General features: G+C 46.4%; 1 protein-coding gene across 1 annotated transcript in view; it reads right to left on the bottom strand.

The window, feature by feature from the left end:
- Nucleotides 1-14727, bottom strand: part of Cyth1 (cytohesin 1) — an 84314-nt gene extending 69587 nt beyond the window's left edge. The window contains exon 1 of the mRNA XM_020158110.2: nucleotides 14590-14727. Coding sequence (XP_020013699.1) covers nucleotides 14590-14611 — 22 coding nt within the window. The 5' untranslated portion in view covers nucleotides 14612-14727. The remainder of the gene's footprint in view (nucleotides 1-14589) is intronic.
- Between the last annotated feature and the right edge of the window lie 5271 nt (nucleotides 14728-19998).

Below are 19998 nucleotides of genomic sequence, written 5' to 3'. Positions count from 1 at the left end.
CCAGTCCTTTCCTTTGACCACTGATGTTTCACCTAGACACTCTCATTCCAATATTAGGATTTTTATAGTGTGACAAAGAATGCAACAGCATCTCATTAGTTGAAAATGTTTTTTTCTTAAAGCAAACAAAATCCTACTGCAACCAGGCATGGTGGCACAGGCCTGTAATCTCGGCATCTGAGAGGAGCAACAAGACCCTGTAAGAAAGAAAGAAAGAAAGAAAGAAAGAAAGAAAGAAAGAAAGAAAGAAGAAAGAAAGAGAAAGAGAGAGAGAGAGAGAGAGAGAGAAGAGAGAAAGAGAGAAAGAGAGAGAGAGAGAGAGAGAGAGAGAGAGAGAAAGAGAGAAAGAAAGAGAGAAAGAGAGAGAGAGAGAGAGAAAGAGAGAAGAGAAAGAGAGAAAGAGAGAAAAGAGAGAAAGAGAGAAAGAGAGAAAGAGAGAGAGAGAGAGAGAGAGAGAGAGAGAAAGAGAGAAAGAGAGAAAGAAAGAGAGAGAGAGAGAAAGAAAGAAAGAAAGAAAGAAAGAGAGAAAGAAAGAGAGAAGAGAGAGAGAGAAAGAAAGAAAAGAATCCTACTATAATAATAAACCTTGAGAGTTTTATTTTGGGGGAAGGGAAAGGCACTGGGGTTTGAACTCAGGGTTTCATGCTTGCTAGGCAAGTTTTCTTACTGCTTGAGTTCCTCTGTGAGCAAGATTTTAAAATAAAAGTGAAAATTTTATTCAGAAATCATATACCTACCATCCTAAAAGTTACAGGTATCAATTAACTCTAATGGCATCGCTGCTTGAAACCAAAATTTATCCCATTATATTTGTCTGTCTGCTCCCCGTTGCTTACTGGAGAGTGGCAAAAGATACCCATGTCCTCTTTGCCCTGCCACTCCTTCCCTCAGTCCACAGCTTACAGTTTTGGTGTCGGTACTTGATGTGAATTTTTATAAACATCACAGAAATTTTTCTGCACACATATAAATGTGAGTTGGCAGAATCCATTTTTCTTAATAAATGGGATACTTTCTGAGCAAGCTGCTTCTCGCTCAGCATCATGTGGTCATCCTCTATGTCTGTACAGGCAGCGCCCATGCTTGCCAGGCTGACCTAAGACTCTGCAGCATGAGGTCACGGTAATGCAAGAGCTACTTCCTACAAGAGTGGTCCCACCCAGCTGGGACGCACATCCTGCTCCCATAGAGCAGGGCCAAACTGCTCTGAGGTTTTTGTTTTCTCCAGGACATGGAAGGGATAACAAATTCCCCTAGGAACCGCTCCTTCCATTCCTTCTGCTCTAGGCTGGAATGGGTGATGTGTGGAAATCAACACTCCTTGGGAATATGGTAATACAGGGAACTAAAATCACTCTAACTTCTTGAAGCCTAATCCTTTTAAACTCACGTGATTTTAACTGTGTTCTCTGTCAACTGACAGTATAAGGATGTGTTACTTTCGCAACCTTTAAAGTAGGAAATATAAATTCTCTTACTAAAAGGTTATATGCACACATTCATATGTTTAAGAAAATGGCAGAGCAAAGCAATAGCAGAAAAGGGAAAGAAGAGGAGTAGTTAGCCAGAAACTTAGTTATGCATCCTTGAAATCTCTTCAGGGAGAGAATTAAACCAACAGCATCCAGCCTGCTTCCCCCACAATGAGGTGGTCATCACACAACGTGGGGAAAGGCAGGTGTTTGGGAAAATAATCAGCAAATAATGTCCTGCCAATATCTCCTTCCAGAATAATGGAACTCCTTTTTTCTACCAAGACCTATTGTTCAGGCATGTTTCCATCACCTGGAAACAGGAAAAATTATCTTTACTCAGAGAGGAGAAAAACATTCTCAAGACTGGGCAACAACATAACCTCCTGACTCAAGCAACTGTGACCCAGGACTCTGATGACAAACAGGACAGCTGATCAGCAGGACACAGGGTGGAAGGTCACACTTGCTACTGGTTTGCACATGGCTTCCCTTCCCCTTGAACTAGGAACATTCTTCCAAAGCTAGAAATCCTTAAGAAAGCTAAACAAAGTCTACATAGTACCCATGTGGGACACTTTCCTCGAGAAGAAAGAGCTGGGTCTGGAAGCATCAAACGGCACAGTGTCTGCCTAGCAAACCCCACACCACCAAAACAAGAAGAGGAAGAGCTGCAAAAAGGTTTAAACTGTCTGACCTTGGGGAACATCCCAGGGACAAAAAACAAGACAGAATGCATGTGGGGGAAGAATAATGACTCCCCCCCCCAACCAAAGATGTCTACATGCTAATCCTGGAAACCTACATATATGGGGATGGAACTAAAACTGCTAATCAACTACCTTAAAATAGGGAGATAATCTTCAATTATCTAGGTGGCCACAAGGACCCTTAAAAGTGGAAGAAGGAGGTTGTATGTGGTGGCACACCCTTGTAATCCCAGCTACTCAGGAGGCAGAGATGGGAAAAGTGGCAGTTCAAGGCCAATCTGGGCAAATAATTAGTGAGACCCCCCCCCCACCTCAACAAACAAACCAATAGTGGTGTGCTCAATAATCCCAGCTACAAGACAGGCATCCATAGGAGGACCAAAGCCAGTCCCAGACAAAAACTCAAGAGCCTCTCCTAAATAAAGCAGAAGAGAGCTGGGGACACAGCTCAAGTGGCACAGTGCCTGCCTAGCAAGTACAAGTTCAATCCCAGCACTATAAATAAACACACGAGTAAAATTTACAAATAAAATTGAAGAGGGAGGCAAAAGAGTCAGTGTTGGAGCAATGAGACATGAGAAAGAGTCAAGCAGTCACTACTGGCTTTGACGTGGAGGAAGAGGCTGAGACTCAAGCAGTGCCAGTGACCTCTACAAGGAAAAAGGCCAGGAAATGCTTGTCCCCTAGGGCCTCTAGAAGGATACAGCCCTGCTGACCCCTGATTTTGACCCAATGATACTCATTCCAGACTTCTGACCTCCACAGCTGTAAGACTACACGTGTGTTGTTTTAAACCACTGAACTGGTGACAACTATTACAGCAGCAATAAGAACTTAATACCGTGGAGCCACTTTTGTCTTTCTACAGTGCCGTGACAGCATGCTAAAAAGTCAGAGCAGCATTCCACCAAGATATCCATCCAGTGCTGTTGTGAGTTCTTTAATACACACATGCACACACACACACACACAATTCTTAATTGCTTTAAAGATGCATTTGGGCCTAGTGTGTTGGTATTCTAAGCACTCAGGAGGCTGACGCAGGAGGATCAAGAGTTCAAAGCCAGCCTGGGCTACATAGTGAGACCCTATCTCAAAACCAGAAAGAAAGACAGTCTCTGGGGAAATTGGAGACCTTACCGTAGGCTGCCATTCACCCCTGAAATAATTTACGTGGTACTCTCATCTTTCAAGAATAGAATAATCATACTTTTCAAGCAAATGTCCCTTTTGTGAAATTTGTGCTGAAATCTCAAAGGCATAAGAAGTGTCTCCATAGCCCTCTCCACAAGTTGACTGTGAGGAAATTAGCTTGTTGTCTCTACCACCAGCTGCAGCAGGAACCAGACCTCTAAAGAGTGAAGTGAAACACCATGTGCATGAGGTAAGAGGCTCTGGTTCCAATAGCCTCAGAGCTGCCATGAACAAACCCAGTAACCTTAGCTTCTACATCAAAAACAGAAGGGGGACACAGATTTAATGATACAGCCAGCAAACTCTGAGAACAATGTGCCAAGTCCTACTACGCAGGTTAATTGGGTCAGGTAACAAGAGAAGAAGGTCCCTGCCTTTCTTGTGGACCTTCCACAACCGGGATGGGGGAGGGAGGGGTTCACAAAGGCTGTGTGACCAAATGGGCATAGGCAAGTCTTCTGAGAGTGAGGATCTGAGTGAGGCTGATTTGTGAGGACCAAGTAAGAGGCTATATCGGGAAAGCACCCCAAGCCCGTGAGCGGTTAGACAAAAGCCTACAGTCTACAGAACCATCCGAGCGGGGGAGTCAAAGGTAATGGGCAAGATCACCTGGGCCCCCTGAGGATCACAGACATGGAGGAGCCTTTCTGGTGCACCATGGGACGTGGCCATAGAATGGTGGCTCCTGGAGCTAGACCAGAGTCTGAGTGGAATCCCATTAGGATGTATAACTCATAATCTTCCATTCCACCCTAGCAATCCTTCAGTATTTGATCTCCTCCACATTTTGTCACCATGGTCTCCACAGAGGGAAACTGTAAGATAGCTCTGTCAGAGTTAGAGAATAGGTCAGGAAGAAATCATGCTCTTCAACAAAGTATGGCATGGGGAGATGTGCCAGAAGTGGGCTACTAAGACCACCGGGAAGGCAGCAAATCCAAGCAAGACAACCAGAGGCCCCTCCAAAGTTCCATTCAACTCAACCTGATTATAAGGTCATCACCCTGACAAAAACATGACATCCATCAAGAGGTGTCAGAACAAGGAGACTCTGGCGTTTCCAGGGCCTCCTGGATGTGGTCCCAAGATTGAGAGTCCACAGCTGGGGTAGGAGCCGCCAATAACCCACCCAAGCACAATTTTAGAAAATCCTTCAAAGTTGGTCACAAGCCAGCTGTTAATCCATGTGGGCCCCAAAGTCCATCTTTGACCCTGCAGAGACGGAGTCCTTTCTCAAGGCCCCTTGAGACTACTCATTCTCATCCTGGTGAGGCCTTGTTCAAAAACCTGCCTCTCCTCTAAAAGCAAGCAGCTAAGTCAGTGCCTCAACCAGGTGACTGAAGGGAGCATAACTGCTGGGGTTCTGCTTCTCCACTGAATAAATGAGTGCTTCTGACAGCCTTTACTTCAGTCCTGAGAGGAGGCAGAAAGGCACTCAGCAGGACCTGTAAGAGGCAGGTCACCAGCACTGACCTTTACCTAGCTCCCTGGATCTCTCTTACATGTTTCTGGCTCTAGGGAATCAAAGACCAAGACTTCATAACCCAGTGCCACCCCTGACCTCCCCTGTCTCAGAAGCCCAATACTACCCAGAAGGTTTAGGAGCAAGAAACCACCTTTACCGTGTGATCCCACAAACTCCTCAAACCCCAACACTAAGACTGACAAAGACTCTTCAATATATTTAACCAGAATCTACCCAGGCCATACCAAGACATGGAACTCTGTACCCTAGTGCCAAGAGAAAGACAGGAAAGTTTACAAAGTACACAAAAAGTAAAGGGTATGCAAATGAAGAGGAGTCTGAGCAAGGAAAGTGAGACCCAGCAGGCAATAGAGAGAAAGCCCATTGAGAAAGCCAGGCCCTGGCCCAAAAGACCAAAAATCATATGTTCTCCCTCATATGTGGACATTAGATCAAGGGCAAACACAACAAGGGGATTGGACTTTGAGCACATGATAAAAGCGAGAGCACACAAGGGAGGGGTGAGGATAGGTAAGACACCTAAAAAACTAGCTAGCATTTGTTGCCCTTAACGCAGAGAAACTAAAGCAGATACCTTAAAGCACCTGAGGCCAATAGGAAAAGGGGAACAGGAACTAGAGAAAAGGTGAGATCAATAAGAATTAACCTAGAAGGTAACACCCACGCACAGGAAATCAATGTGAGTCAATGCCCTGTATAGCTATCCTTATCTCAACCAGCAAAAACCCTTGTTCCTTCCTATTATTGCTTATACTCTCTCTACAACAAAATTAGAGATAAGGGCAAAATAGTTTCTGCTGGGTATTGAGGGGGTGGGAGGAGAGGGAGGGGGCAAAGTGGGTGGTAAGGGAGGGGGTGGGGGCAGGGGGGAGAAATGACCCAAGCCTTGTATGCACATATGAATAATAAAACAATAAAAAAAAAATCACAAAAAGAGAAAGCCAGGCCCAATGCCACGCATCAGCCCTGTCACATTTCCCTCCACATCTCCACTTGCTTACCTGTCACAGTACTGTTCCCACTACACAGAATAGCCATGGGGATGACTTGAGAACTTAAGAAAAACATTCAGCCCTGAGCTTGGTGCACAGCCCTGACACCTGCAGGACCGTGCTAGAGGTGAACCTTGCTCTGGTGCCCCCACCTCCTGTAATCCCTGCAAAGTGCATCTCCCTCACAAGTGCATCTCACCAAGAACACTAGAAAACTAAACAGCTCTAGGAGCGACAGCATTTGCTTTGGTCATCATCGTAGCATCTGTCACATACTCTTGAAATTTTTCAAACCAACTTCCCTACTCTATAAGCTTTTTGAAAAGAGGCCATGTATTTCAAAATTTCTCAACGCAATTACCCTGACACCGAGAAGACAGTTTAAACAATTAAAATTAAAAAAAGAAGGCTGACTGGATGGGCAAGTCAAGTGGATGGATGGACAGGTGCAAATCAATTTAGATGACAAGAGAAACCTGACATTAAGTGAATAGGTCCTAACAGTTAAAACATGCTCACTGTAAGTGACCGTGATATATCCAGAGGGAAGCACACGCTAAGTGCTGAAGATGCCAGAGCACAGGTGAAAATCTAAACATCCTCTTCATTTCAATCACTGGGCCTTCTGAAAATCATACTTCAGGGAATCAGACACAGAGAAAGGAGCTTAAGCTGAATAGGTTCCCAGATCACATGCAGTCTGCAGCTACAGTGTACAGAAGCAAGAAGATAAGGTGAAATGTGAACCCATTCCTCCTGGAGGTTTACCTCAGGTTCTAAGGAACATTTTGACCCAAGCCTGGCTCAGGTGCTGGGGCATGGCTCAAGTGGTAAACAGGCTGCCTAGCAAGTGTAAGGCCCTGAGTTCAATCCTCAGTACCGCCAAAAACACAACAGGGCTGGCAGAGTGGCTCAAGTGGTAGAGTACCTGCCTAGCAAGCATGAGCACTGAGTTCAAACCCCAGTACCACAAAAAAAAAAGTATAAAAGGAATAGTTCAGAATAATAGTCAACATGTGTATTAAGAGCTTATAAACAGTCTTAAAGATTCCCCAAATTAAAAACAAAAAGCTCTCCATTCTGCATTGCTTCCCACAGAAATTGTGAGAGCTTGTGTGTGTGAACACCCCCATTTATACTCCAATTACTTGAAGGCGATACACATTTGCCTTCAAAGTCTCCTTTGTGTACCTGGGTGGACCTCTTCCTCCACCCAGCCCTCCAGCAGAACTGTGCAGAAAATGGCAGCTTTGGACCTCTTCTCAATCAGCGTATAGCATCACCCACTCCCTGGGATCTTTCCATTTCCAGGTCCAAACCCAGCTGTCTCAATGGGCCGCCTGAAGTGGATGTTCTGCAGAGTACCGCAGAACTCCTCAGATGGAATCTAGACATCCTCCAAGCTGCAACTCAAAGACGGAAAGCTGGACTCACCTGAAGGCCCGTTTCCTTCTCTTCCTATCCATGCTACACCCCTGCCAAATGCTGGTAGCTCCATCCGACAAACTTCCTGTTAGACGCTGTACTTATTTTATTCTCTCCTTCTCCCACTCCTGATGCCCCAGTTCAGGCCTTCACAGTGCCTCCCACAGAAGGTTAGGACAGTTCCTGATGGGTGTCTGCACTGCCAGTCTGAACCACACCCAGTTAGAATACTTTTCTAAAATACAAAGTAACCATCATGAAATGATGGTCAGATCCTCCCCCAGGAGTTTAAACCTCTTCTGGGGCCCACAGAGTCAGTCAGTCCTCAAGGACCCCACACCCTAGCTCTCAGTGGCCCTGCTCCTGCCTCTAACCTTTCTGGCCTCCTCCCTCTACTTTGCACTGTTCCCAGGCAGCTCCAGAGGGCCACGCTGCTTCTTCCTCCTGATCCTTGCAAATTCTCTTTGCCTGCAACGTGCTTGTTTTTCCATTCACTTGGTCAGCACCCCCTGATCTTTTAGAACCAGCCTCTTCAAGAATATCCCATGCTCAACCCTGCTCCCTCCCAATGCCACATGGAGCTACATGAAGTTTTCATAGACACACCTGCCTTGTCCACTCTGCCTGCTCCTTTATGGCTTACCCACATGCCCCCCTCCTCAAGGGCTCAAAGCATCCATGACAACAGGGATTGCATGGAGCAGAGTAGTTCCTAATGCTTGTTGACTGAATATAGTTACAAATTGCTCACAGAAAACAAACCTGTGATAGTACTACAAAAGAGGAAGATTTTGTAAATAGTTGTGTACCAGTTCCATTGTTCATACCCAACATCACCAATGACAACACAGACAGGTTTCTGAGACAGACACTTCAGAACACAAAGGTGGAACACATGAGCATACTCCAGGCAGCCAGGTACCACTCCTGCTGTGGGTTTCAGTCCTCACAGAAATCAGCCACCATCCACCTCACTACCACAGCACCAGAAAGACACATGCCACACTCTCCTGGATAACACAAGGGATAAAAACTTGCTCCTGTCTTCCCCTAGACTGTGCCTTTGTAGTCAACACAAAGAGAGAAGCAAAACAAGCTTGCCAGCAGTTTGAGAGGATGTGGGATTCACTTCTTGAACATTTCTAAATCATTTCCACCTCCTCCAAGCCTCTATTATTGCAACTGAAACTAAGCAACAATAATTAGAGAGAAAGCAAGCAGCGGCGTGGGGATGGACTCGACAGGTTCAGGCAAAGAGTTCCCTTCCGAAGCCCACTGTGCAGGCCTTTCATCTTGGGGCATGGGAGGCAGGAAAAGGCAGGCTCACAGGGGAGGAGACCCTCCCCTCAGGCTCAAGTTTTCCCACCTCTGCAGCAATCCAGGATTGCCCTCCCTCTTCCCCCCAGTGACCCAGAATATGGGCTTCCCACCCTTGCAATGAGAAGGCAGCCTCTTCTTAGCTCTTCCTGTAGCGTAAGTGCCTTACCTGACCATGGATACCAGAAACACACAAGACCTGTCTACCAAGACCTTCTTCGTTTACCACGAGAACATTTAGAAAGGTGCAGGTAGGATCCACACAATTCCACAAGTAGACTTTTTACCATTATAACACAGGCCAATATGATCTATTCAATTCATAATTTTTCCTCTAGAGGAAAGATTCTGTACTTGGCAAGAAGGCAGTATAAAGTGGAGAGCTCTTTAATTATAGGACAAAAACTAAGGAAAGGTAAGTGACTATAACAACTAACCAAAATCTGACGCAAACCCATAGAACTGACACCTATTTTTCCCAGGCTTAAAACATCAGAAAAATATGCAAATTACTTAATTTGATAGAGGCCATAAAAGAGTTAATATCAGTAAAGAAAACATCATCCTATATGAAGTAGATAGTTCATAATATACAAATATGCAAGAAAAAGTCTTCAACCTAGCTAGTAATCAATAGGTTGACTGAGGCACCTTTTAGCAACCAATAAATTCGTTTTTATAAAAGGTTTTAAATGCTAATTGTCACTGGTGGCAAGTTTACACTGATGGTAAAAGGAATGCTGGTATAGCCCTTTTAAAAGTAAATTGGAACCATGCATCAAGAACTCTAAAAATGTTTACATCTCTGACATATTAATGTCACCCCAGGAGTCTATCTTAAAGACCACAAAATGTATAATTATGGTAACCTTGTGTTCCAGATTTTCTAAGAAAGCCCTCAGCTCATATAATTGTGCTCTTTCTCTATAAAGGCAAACCATTAAATGAATAACTAAATGTGAGAACAATGGAAGTCATCCATATCATAGAAAAACAAAGGGTTAAACGTATAGAAAAGTGTTCTGTTTCTGTTTGGGATGGAGAATTAAAGACAAAAACTCAAGCTCACTGACACTCTTTTGCCAGAAAGAACTTGGTTCAATCTATTTTTTCTCAAGGTTGTAGAGCTGCCTTTACTGGGCCCCAGGCCCACACCTTGTTCTGGAGGCACAGAGATGAAAAAGCAGCTCACTGCCACACGAAAGGGCTCCCCACACCACCCCACAACAGTGCTGCCCACATCTCACTTTGAGAGTGGAAGGTACGCCTGGTAGAGACCATGTCTCCACTCCTTCACACCAAAGCTGATTTCTCAAAGGCCAGTTATTCCTGTGTGGCAGAACAGGGTGAAGTCTGAAGCTAATAAAAAGCGAGAACTCGGCAGAAGCCACGTTCAAGGAATGATGACCCTGGGAATTCCCACCCTTGAAGGGCTGGTTATTCTGTCATGGTTCTGAGGCAGAACCATCAACATCCCCAGCTGTCACACCCTGATGATGATTGCCAGGAGTCTCTAGTTCACAGCTTGTGCTGAGAGGTGATTCCTGAGCCTCTTGAGAACCTGCTGAATGTGAAGGAGTGACCGAAACTGCCCATTACAGAGACTTTACATATGATTTCAGAGGAGTACCAGAATGCAAGCTAAAAATCCATGCTCAAGTTCACAAATCACCAGGAGGAAACACAAAAGCATACTGCCGCTGAGCCTTCCTTGGGCAGGGCATCTCAGGAAGGTAAGAACACCTCTTCCCTCCGAGACAGAGGAGTGAAAAGTTCAGGTATACAGGCATCTAGTAAGGAAGTAATGGACCATCAAGAGAAAAAAATGTCAATTATTTCACAGTGTTTAGAGAGAACTAGGAAACCAACCAGGTATGAGAAATATGAACACCTTTCTCAAATGTCAAGCTTTTAGAAAATCACCAATGGCAAATCTTTCAAAGAAAAATAAGTTTCAGAATTATTTTTCTTGTTTAATCTTCACCACTCACCCATACAGGTCTCCATGGTTTATGGGGTAGCATGATCAGTTCTTCCTATAATCTTGATATAAACTCTCCTTTAATCACAAACCACAATGCAAGTCCTATGGACTTTCCTTGATGCCTTGTGCCTACGACACAACTCCTTTCCATCAAAATAAGCTCCCAACTCTCTTTTTAGTCAAAGCCCTGAAGCACCGAGTGGACATGGGGTATCTGGTTACAACTGCCAAGAAGCCTGCAGCCTTTCCAATTGCGCTCCACACCCTTGCTTCCCACTCCTGCAACACCCTCAGCTCAGAGGGCAGCTCGCTGTTCATACAACACAGGAAGACTCTCCAATGGTCCCCTGTGCTTTCTGTGCCACCCCCAACCATGCACAGAATCCAGGCCAAACCCTGACAGTCTCCAGTGACTGTGGAGGCAGGGATGAATACATGGAGGTAACAGTTATGAGTGTCATTTTATTTTTTCTCCCCATCCTGGCCCTGAGTGTCCCTTGGAGACAGCAGGGAGACAACAGTACAGGTTTATGCAATTGCACCTCAGTAATCCTTGCTGTATGCAAATCAACTGTTTTCTTGAATCCCTTGCTCTACTGTTCTCTACCTGGAAACCAAATCCTAGTTTTCTCAACTTGCTGAAACACTGATATTCTAACATAAAATCAGTTCCACTGACTTCTCTATGTTAACACAGCCTTCCTTTTCATTTGAATTTACCTAACATTATAATAAATATCATCTGTTGACAACTTGCCAAAAGTTAGGTTTTTGAAAGGAGCAAAAATGAGATGTGCACTGTGCATTTGGTAGGATGAAATGGTAGATTCCAAGGAGTCTGGTTATAAAATTTTATATGGAAGTGATTCTTTGAAGAGGCTTCTCATTGAATCTGAGAGAGAGTGTAGCCAGGGCAGCAGGATGAAGCACTCTCTGGACACCAAGTGCACTACAATAAGGTGAGTGACAGCCACAGCCCTGGACAGTATTGCCCAGAAACACAGACTGATTCCAGCCATACACAGTGTCAGTGTCATAAAGAGAATGCATGTGAAATTTAATTTTAAACTTTTTTCTTTTTCCTGAGCACAAATAGTTGATTATATGTGAGTTAAAAGTTTTGTCCGGTGGAACTCCACAGTGCCATAACAAGAGTTTTTTCTAAAACAAGTAAAGGCACATCTGTAAGTATACAGTTACCAAATTACCCCCATCCAGAGAATACCAAGAGGCCTGTAGTCAAGAAAGTCCTTTTGTCTGTTTTGAAAATCTCTTTAACTGAACAGTGAAATCAGTACTTTTTTTTTTTTTAAGTCAAAATGCATTTCCCCAAAGAAAAGTGGTGAAGTGTCCCAGACTGATTCATACCATTGTCTCAATTTAAAGGCAGGGAACAGGAGCAAAAATACATAAAAAGTTACAACTACATGAAACAGCTTCTCCCTTTGAACATCATGTGTCAAGGTTAAAGAGTTCATTTAAAAGAAAGCCAGGCTCTGAGCACACATTCTGTCTCCCATTTTATGAACTCAGCACACATTTTCTTTTAGCATGTGGAAACTGGTCTAGGCAAATCCTCTGTAAAACCTCTGAGAATAGGCAGCTCTGGAGACCAAAGCACACTGTAAAGAACTGGAAATCTCAGCCCACAGTGGCCAGTGCCTAAAATTCCAGCATCTCAGGAGACTAAGCCAGGAGTTCCAGGCCACCCTTGACGTCACACCAAGACACTCAAAAAAAAAAAAAAAAAAAAAAGAGGAAATGATAGTTTTGGTCTTTATATGATAATTTTACACAATTGGGTACTTTTTGTGTAGTGACCCGATGGGTTAGAAATCTATTTTATTTGTATGGGAGGGGGGGACTGGGGTTTGAACTCAGGGCTTTGCACTTGCAAAGCAGGTACTCTACCATTTGAGCCACACCTCCAGTCCATTTTGGTCTGGTTATATTAGAGATGGGGTTTCGTGACCTATTTGCTGGGAGGTGGCCTCAAACCATGATCTTTCTGGCCTCAGCCTCCCAGTAGCTAGGATGACAGTCAAGGACTCTTCTTTAATTCGATCCTTTCAGTTCCTCCAAAATAAAAAGATGACTTTTTAAAATTGTATAAAGGGGAAGATAAAAGTCCTTCTTCTCTTCCTGGATGGTTGGCAGAATAATGGCTTGCAAAGACGTCCATGTCCTAATTTCTAGAACCTGCAAATATGCTGCCTCAAAGGGCAAAAGGGAGAATAAAGGTTGCAGTTGGCTACGCTCCTCATTCTGGATTATCCAGGTGAGTCTGATGTACTCACAAGGGTCCTCATAAGAGAGAGGCAGGCTGGCAGAGTTGAGAGATGCTGCTTACTGGCTTTGAGATGGAAGGGAGCCATGGGCTAAGGGAAGCAAGCATCCTCTAGAGCTGGAAAAAGGCAAGGAAGCAGGTTTTGCCCTTAAGCATCTACAAGGAACGCAGCCTGGATGAAATCCTGTTGTTAGCCCAATGAGATCTATTTTGGACTTCTGACCTCCAAAACTGTATAGTACACTTAGGTTATTTTGAGTCCCTACCTCTGTGGTAATTTGTTTAAAGCAGAAATAGGAAATTAGTACACCCCGCCTCATTACCCCTTCCAAGTGGAAGTTCAAGTTGGGCCTGGTGCAGAGCAGTCACTGAGTTAAAAGCAACCAGCCTAACAACTTCCTGCCTCTGGCATTGGGTAAGAACTCCAGCAGAGGGCAAGAACAAAGTGTGGCAGAACACAGGGCAAGAGAGAGAAAAAACCGCAGCAGTCAGAAACAGGAAGGCTCTTGGCAGAGGGCAGACCCAGGGGCGTCTACAAAGCTGAACAATCTCTGGGGACCAGCTGCAGGTGGCTGCTTTTCAATCACAAAAGGAAAGCACACACTGCTTTACTGGAAGGTAACAGGGGACATGCACAGAGAGGGACTGTCACTATGCTCACCTACCAGGGTCAAGTTGCTGGTCACAAACCAGCTCTTCTTCAATAAGTGATTCTTCAAGGACTCACTTGTAAGTAAACAGAACCCCTAAAAATAAATTTCCTTTTTTGCCTCTTAGCATCTCCGAGTCAAAGCTTGCTCCCTGAAGTGCGAGGGCAAGCTACCTCTGTCACCTCAGCCAATACACTAGGATTTGGTTCCATTTAGCACCGTTACTCATTTTAAGTTCTGTATCTGTACTTCCCTAACAAACCACAAAAGTTACCACCTGTTCTACTAGCCGTTCTTTTAATCCCCAACGAAAACAATGTTAGTCATTTACCGAAAGCATTTCAAATAACTTTTTTGCAAACCCTAAGATTTCAAATTATTCAAGAGACCGGCTGATGACCAACCCCAGGGTTGGCCAGGAGAATCGGAAAGTGAGTTTCTGTCCACTTTGGAGGGCGTCTGCTGTTGTCATCGCCCTGCAGCAAGGGGCGAAAACCTGGTCGGCCTGGTTTGTACCCTCAAAAGCCCAAGGACAGATGTGGGGGTCAGAAGCTGATTCACGACGCAACGGTGGCCAGCAGGAACCCAGTCCACCGTGCCCGAGGCGCCGGTCCCAAATCGGCGCCGAGGGACGCCGGTCCCGGGCCGCAACAGCTCGTGTCATTTCGGAACAAAGAGCTGGACCCGGTACACCACTTCCAACACCCGGAGGGCCGGAAACCACGGGGCGCAGGCCAGGCCGCGGGGCCGGGCGATCGCTCCTGGCTGGCGCAGAGCGGGTGACAGCGGCAGCCGGCGACCCACCCGGAGACCCCGACCCGGCCACCGCTTCCGCAGGCCCCCGCCCCTGTCATACCGGCCCCGGTGACCCTCAGTCCTCGATGTCCCCGAGACCCCCAGCCTGGCCACCTACGGCGCCCCAGCAACCCCCCGCCTCCTCTGCCCCTAGAACCCCCGCCTGCGAGGTATATGAGGAGGCCCGCACCCCGCGCCCCGCGCCGCCCTCTCCTGGAAACACCGGAGGCTGCGCAGGGCCGGAATACTGGAGGAAGCGGGTGTCGGCCGCACTGACCGTAATTGTCGTCCTCCTCCATGGTGCCGACGCCGGGCTCTAGGTCCAGCTAACAGCTCGACTCCAATGGCCCGTGTCCCGCCGCGCAAACGCGCGCCTCAGGCCGGCTCCAAGCCTCAGAGTCCCGCCCCCCTCCCCCCCGTCCCCCCTCCCCACCGCGCGCCGCGCACGCGCACACCACGCCCCCGGCACACGCCTGCGCACGCGCCACCCGAGGACCCGCCCCCAGCACGAGACTCGCCTCTCCCCCCCCCCGACACGAAGTCCCGCCCCTTAAGCACCGGCCACGCCCAGACGCACGCGCGCGCACCCACCCTGCCCCTGGCACGGTGCCACCACCCTGACTCGCGCCTGCGCATGCGCGCCACTCCGAGGCCGCCAGACCTCCTGTTACCAGATCACGCCTCCGACTTAAGCCCCGCCCCCCCTCCTACGCGGGGCGGAGCACAGCTTCGGGTTTCGGGTTTCGCAAGCATGGCGCCGGCCCTCGGAGGTGGAGCATCCGGCCTGGCCAGAAGCCAGGTGCTTCGCTGTCAGGCTGCCCTCAAAGGTTCAAGGTCGTATGTGCCACTGCAAGGGCTGATGTCCACCTGGAAAATAAGGCCCGACACTGGCTTGGCGAAGAGGCGAAAGCTGTTTGAACTCATTGATTTCTATGAGCTCAGCGCTATATTTCCTTTCATCTGTTCTCTGAATTTACCTAGGTCCAGTGATTCGTGCACCTCTTAAATTCACACGCGTCTAGGCTGTTCCCTGCATGTTTTATTTCCTGTGCTGGACGCACCAGTTCACTTGCCCTTTGCAGAGGGTTGGCCTCTGGGTCATCACCTTCTCTACAGAGAAGGTTGGGGCTCTACAGAATGAATCAACCGATGGACCAACCAATGACCTAGAAAGGCCCTTAGGGAACATCCAGCCCCATGAAACTCTTCGACAACTGACATCTGGAGTACAAGGTGCAGCTCAGTTGTGGAGCGATTGCCTAGCCTGTGAGAGGTCCTGGGTTCCATTCCCAGCACACTAAAAGCCAAAAGAAAATGAAAAGGTCCATGACCAAAGGGTTGGAGGATCTCAGGTCACACACAGGGAACAAGGCATGACTACATAGGTGGTAGGTCCCACTGGGGTCCCACCTGGCCCTTTAAAACAATTCCTTGAGTCTAGAGCGGGTACTGTAGATGTGGCTCAAGCAGCATAGTGCCTGCCTTGCAAACATGAAGCCCTGAGTTCAAATCCCAGTCCCAGAAAGCTGGGCGCCAGTGGCTCATGCCTATAATCATAGCTACTTGGGAGACAGAGATCAGGAGGATCACAGTTCAAAGTCAGCCCAGGTTGTGAGACCCTATCTTGAAAAAAAACCTTCAAAAAAAGGGCTGCTGGAGTGGCTGTCTCCAAAAAAAAAAAAAAAATCTTCAAAATATAGCAAGACAATGCAAAAAGAGACCAAATGAGACACTGGGAAATTTGGGGGCCTTTTCTTTTTCTTTGTGACAAAGAGGGAAATCCCAAAACCACAAAATCACAGCCCCAGAACCAATCTTCTCCCCCATGAAATGACTCCATAGAGCACTGCCTGAAGAACTCCATGGGGCTCCCCAGATTTCTGGGAGTTTTAGACCAGTCCAAAGTGGAAGTAGAAGACAGAACTTTCCTTGTGGCCCTCCTGTCCCAAGTCCCTTGTCTTTACTGAGTTAGCTGTAGCAGCTATTCCTTCCCAAGGGCATCATCCTAGTGCACAATTGCACAAACCTCTATACAGTTTTAGTGGATCTTAATCCCCAGTGCACCACCTTACACCTGTCCATTTTAGAAACCTCACAGATAGATACAAGAGCTACGTGTGTGGTATAATACACTGCTGTATGCATTCACTTTTTTTTCTGTAAGGAAACAACAGGAATAAACTGGGAGGAGAGAAGTCAAGACTTGTCTTCCTTTTCTTGCATTTTCAATGTTTCTCTATGCTGTCCAGTTTTTAAATATGTGGGTGTATTACTTTTTTATTTAAAAAAATGTCACTCTCAGTCACATATGGTTTTATGATTGCCATAAAAATAACAGGAGTATCAATTGGAAGGGACCCACAAGATCAGATGTCACACAAGAATGGTCCAGGATCCTCCTAACATGCAGACCACGCAGTGGTGTGGGTGTGCCACACCCAGAGGCTGCTTCAGGAGAGCTCAGTCCAAGGCCCTGGCAGTACCCTTGAAAGGTCACAGAAACCATCATGGGGGTGACCACTCCCAGTAACCTATTTTACTGTTGGTCAATGCTAAAATATGCCTTCCAGACCTTCCTGTACTAACACTGGTTCTAGACAATAGTGAAATGTAATTTCCTGTCATGGAAAAGAAATGAAGGAATCCAGAAACTGTGCTTTCATTCTGTATCTACTTTGAATTAGCCCTGTGGCCTGGGCAAACACCTCACCTGGTCCTGTTTCTCACCCAGAGTTGATCTCTGAAGTAAGAAGTCTGTTGCTGTCTTCCGCACAAATTCAGACTGGTTTCAAACTATCAGCCTAAGGCATGGTTAACCTTTGCTTCCCATGGGGGGAGTGCAGCCCAGGCCTACTCTTCCAGGGGCTCAGAAAACTGTCCATTCACAAACAAAGGCCTGCAGTCTCATGAGCTGCTTGACCCAGCCTTTGGTGGAGAGCCTGCTGTCTTTTAAAAGTCCTATGTGCAGCTTCTTTTAAATAAATTCCACTGTGTTCAATGTTAACTTGATACAAGTTATGTTATCCTTCTCCTAAAAGATTGATTCTGTTGGATTCATGAGCCTAAGCTTCACTGGTCTCACCAGATTGTCCAGTGTCACAAGCGACATTAGAGCAGAAGTCACATCTTGGCTCCAGTGTGTCTTTGGGGTGGGGGGGGGGTGTGCTTGGTAGCCGCACTGCATTTTGTTCTTGTTGTCCTCAAAACTGACTCTGCTTTGATCTGGAAAATCCCAATTGTCCATCACAGGGAGATTGGAGCACTAGGCTCCTCCCCTAATAATTGCCACCCACTCCATTTAGTTCCCTACTTTACCTCCATCCAGAGTCTCCAGAAAACTCTTGCCATTTCTGAGCTGCTTTCCTCCCTTAACAGTGTACAGGTATCCCTCGCCACCCAAGATCTTTCTTAGTGACCAGGGACTACAGGGCTTCAGATAGCACAGTAGTGTTCCCCGTCAGCACTCTAGCCCTGCTAGTTGAGCTCACTGAGCAAATTTGGAGAGCAGGTTACCCTCCACAGCCAATGCTCCATTGGGACTTTTAAAAACAGGGAGTCATGACTCTTATGAATGGTGAAACAATACCTGTTAGATGAACAGTAGATGAAACACAACAGAAAATTTCAGTGGCTATCACAGGTATGCAGATGAATGCAGGCAGGTGTCCACTGACCAGGAATGTACAAGGTATTTCTGACTGCCAGTCACTGTCAAAGACACTCGTAAGGTACTCCACTAGGTCCTGTCTGTGACTGGAAAGGATCACTTAGTTGTCATCTCCACATGACAGGCTTCGAAGCTGAGGCTCACAATAGGAGAAGGAACAGGCCTGTAAGAGCAAGAGCCATGTCTGTTTAACTCTTGTACCTTGTACTTGGCACCCCTGCTGCTGGAGCATAAGGAGACGTAGAAGGAGGAGGAACAGGAGGCAGCAAGAACAAGGAGCCTGGGACTCCAGTCTGGGTTGACTGCAACCCAGACTGTCCCCACCCCCTCCACCTGCCAGTTTTTCTAAGAAACTTTATAATGGATGCCAGGCATGGTGTCCCACACCGAGAAAGGAGGATCGCAAGTTTGAGGCCATTAAAAAACCCAGTAATAATGACAACAACAATAATAAATAAAATGGGTGGGGCTTCTATGGCCTCTCACTATGGTGTGCTATCCTTGTTGGTTGACCACATAACTTCTTTTTAAGATGGTGCCTCCCGTTAGCTCTCTCCACCTTGCATAATAATCTCAAAAATTAAAACTGTAAAGAAAAATTTTAAACAGCAGTAACCCAAAATATCTTTTTCCCCTTGTGGTGTTTAAAACATCTGTAGTTATAATCCCAATGCCCCTTAATAGAGGACAAGTTAGATATGTTTATGGTTCTTTTGTTCAGGGAGTGCACAGAGGCTTTAAAAGAAATGAGGCAGATTCCTGTACCTAGCAATGCAAGACGATTTCCAAGCTGTACAAAGTGAAGAAAGGGCAGAGAAGTGGTGTATAATAATACAGAACCACTTGCGATCAAAATACATATATGTGCACCATACATGTATATGTGCACATTGAGTCATTCAACAAAGATGTGTCACAGGCTCACGCTGCTCAGAGATCTGCACACACAGCCAGGCTTGAGGAGAGCATCCGGAAAGCCCTGCCCTCACGGGACTTCCACTCTAGTGTGTAAGCACTGAACCCTTCCATGCTGTCACAGGTTTCACTGTGTCCCACCACAAGCTATGTTAAAGCCTTAACCCCCAGTATCTGTGCATGTGACCTGATTCGGAAGCTACATCTTTGCAGATGTGAATGAAGAAAGGTCCTTAGTATGGCCCTGATCCAACATGACAGATTTGGACACAGAGACACAGGGAGAAGCCATGTGAACAGGAGGCAGAGACTAAAGTGATGCTGTACAAGCCAAGGTCACCTGGGGTCCCTGAAGAGACAGAAGGATCCTCCCCTAGAACCACAAGAAGGAGCAAATCCCCGCCACTTGCGGATTTCAGACTTTGGCATTGAGAATACCCATTGTTTTAAGCCACCAGGTTGTGATACTGTTAGGGAAGTCCTAGGAAACCGATATGAATATCTTGTGCCTTAAATCAATTTTCACAATACAAATTTTAGAAGACATTTACCATATCAGATACTATGCCAGGATTTTATTGCTACCTTTCAAGCATTCCTAATGCTCATTTATCCAGCTCCTTTTTTTCTAAAACAAATGGTTCTCTTTCCTTGCCTTTCTGTTCAACCACTGGGATGAGTGAGGTGACAGGAGAGGTTCAAGTGGAGGGTTTTTCGAGAACAGGAGGACTGTGAGCACAGTATGAGCACTGACAAAGCCTCTGTGTACTAAAGAAACGAGTGACACCCCCTATGGAAAAGGAATGGATGTAGGAAAATGGGTCACAGACAAAATGTGGGGCAGCCACTGCCCACTAAGCACAACTCCCCTCTGCCAGGGCCGGACTGCTATTATGTTGGCAGAAGCGGGAAGGAGGAACAGTGCAGCACAGCTGCTTCATGGACAAAAGAACAGGCTCAGGGTTCAACTCTGATGGGAGCCCTCTGCTCCCTGAGACCAAGGGAAGGCACTGGCTCTTCAGATTTCCTCAGTAAAGACAGGCTGGGAGGACCCCCAGCTCAGCCATCAGCCATTCTGGGCTGTACTCAACCTTTCTGAAGCCT

This window comes from Castor canadensis, chromosome 11 (genome assembly GCF_047511655.1).
Source record: "Castor canadensis chromosome 11, mCasCan1.hap1v2, whole genome shotgun sequence".
Classification (NCBI taxonomy): Eukaryota; Metazoa; Chordata; class Mammalia; order Rodentia; family Castoridae; genus Castor; species Castor canadensis.
This window is presented reverse-complemented; position numbering and strand designations above follow the sequence as displayed.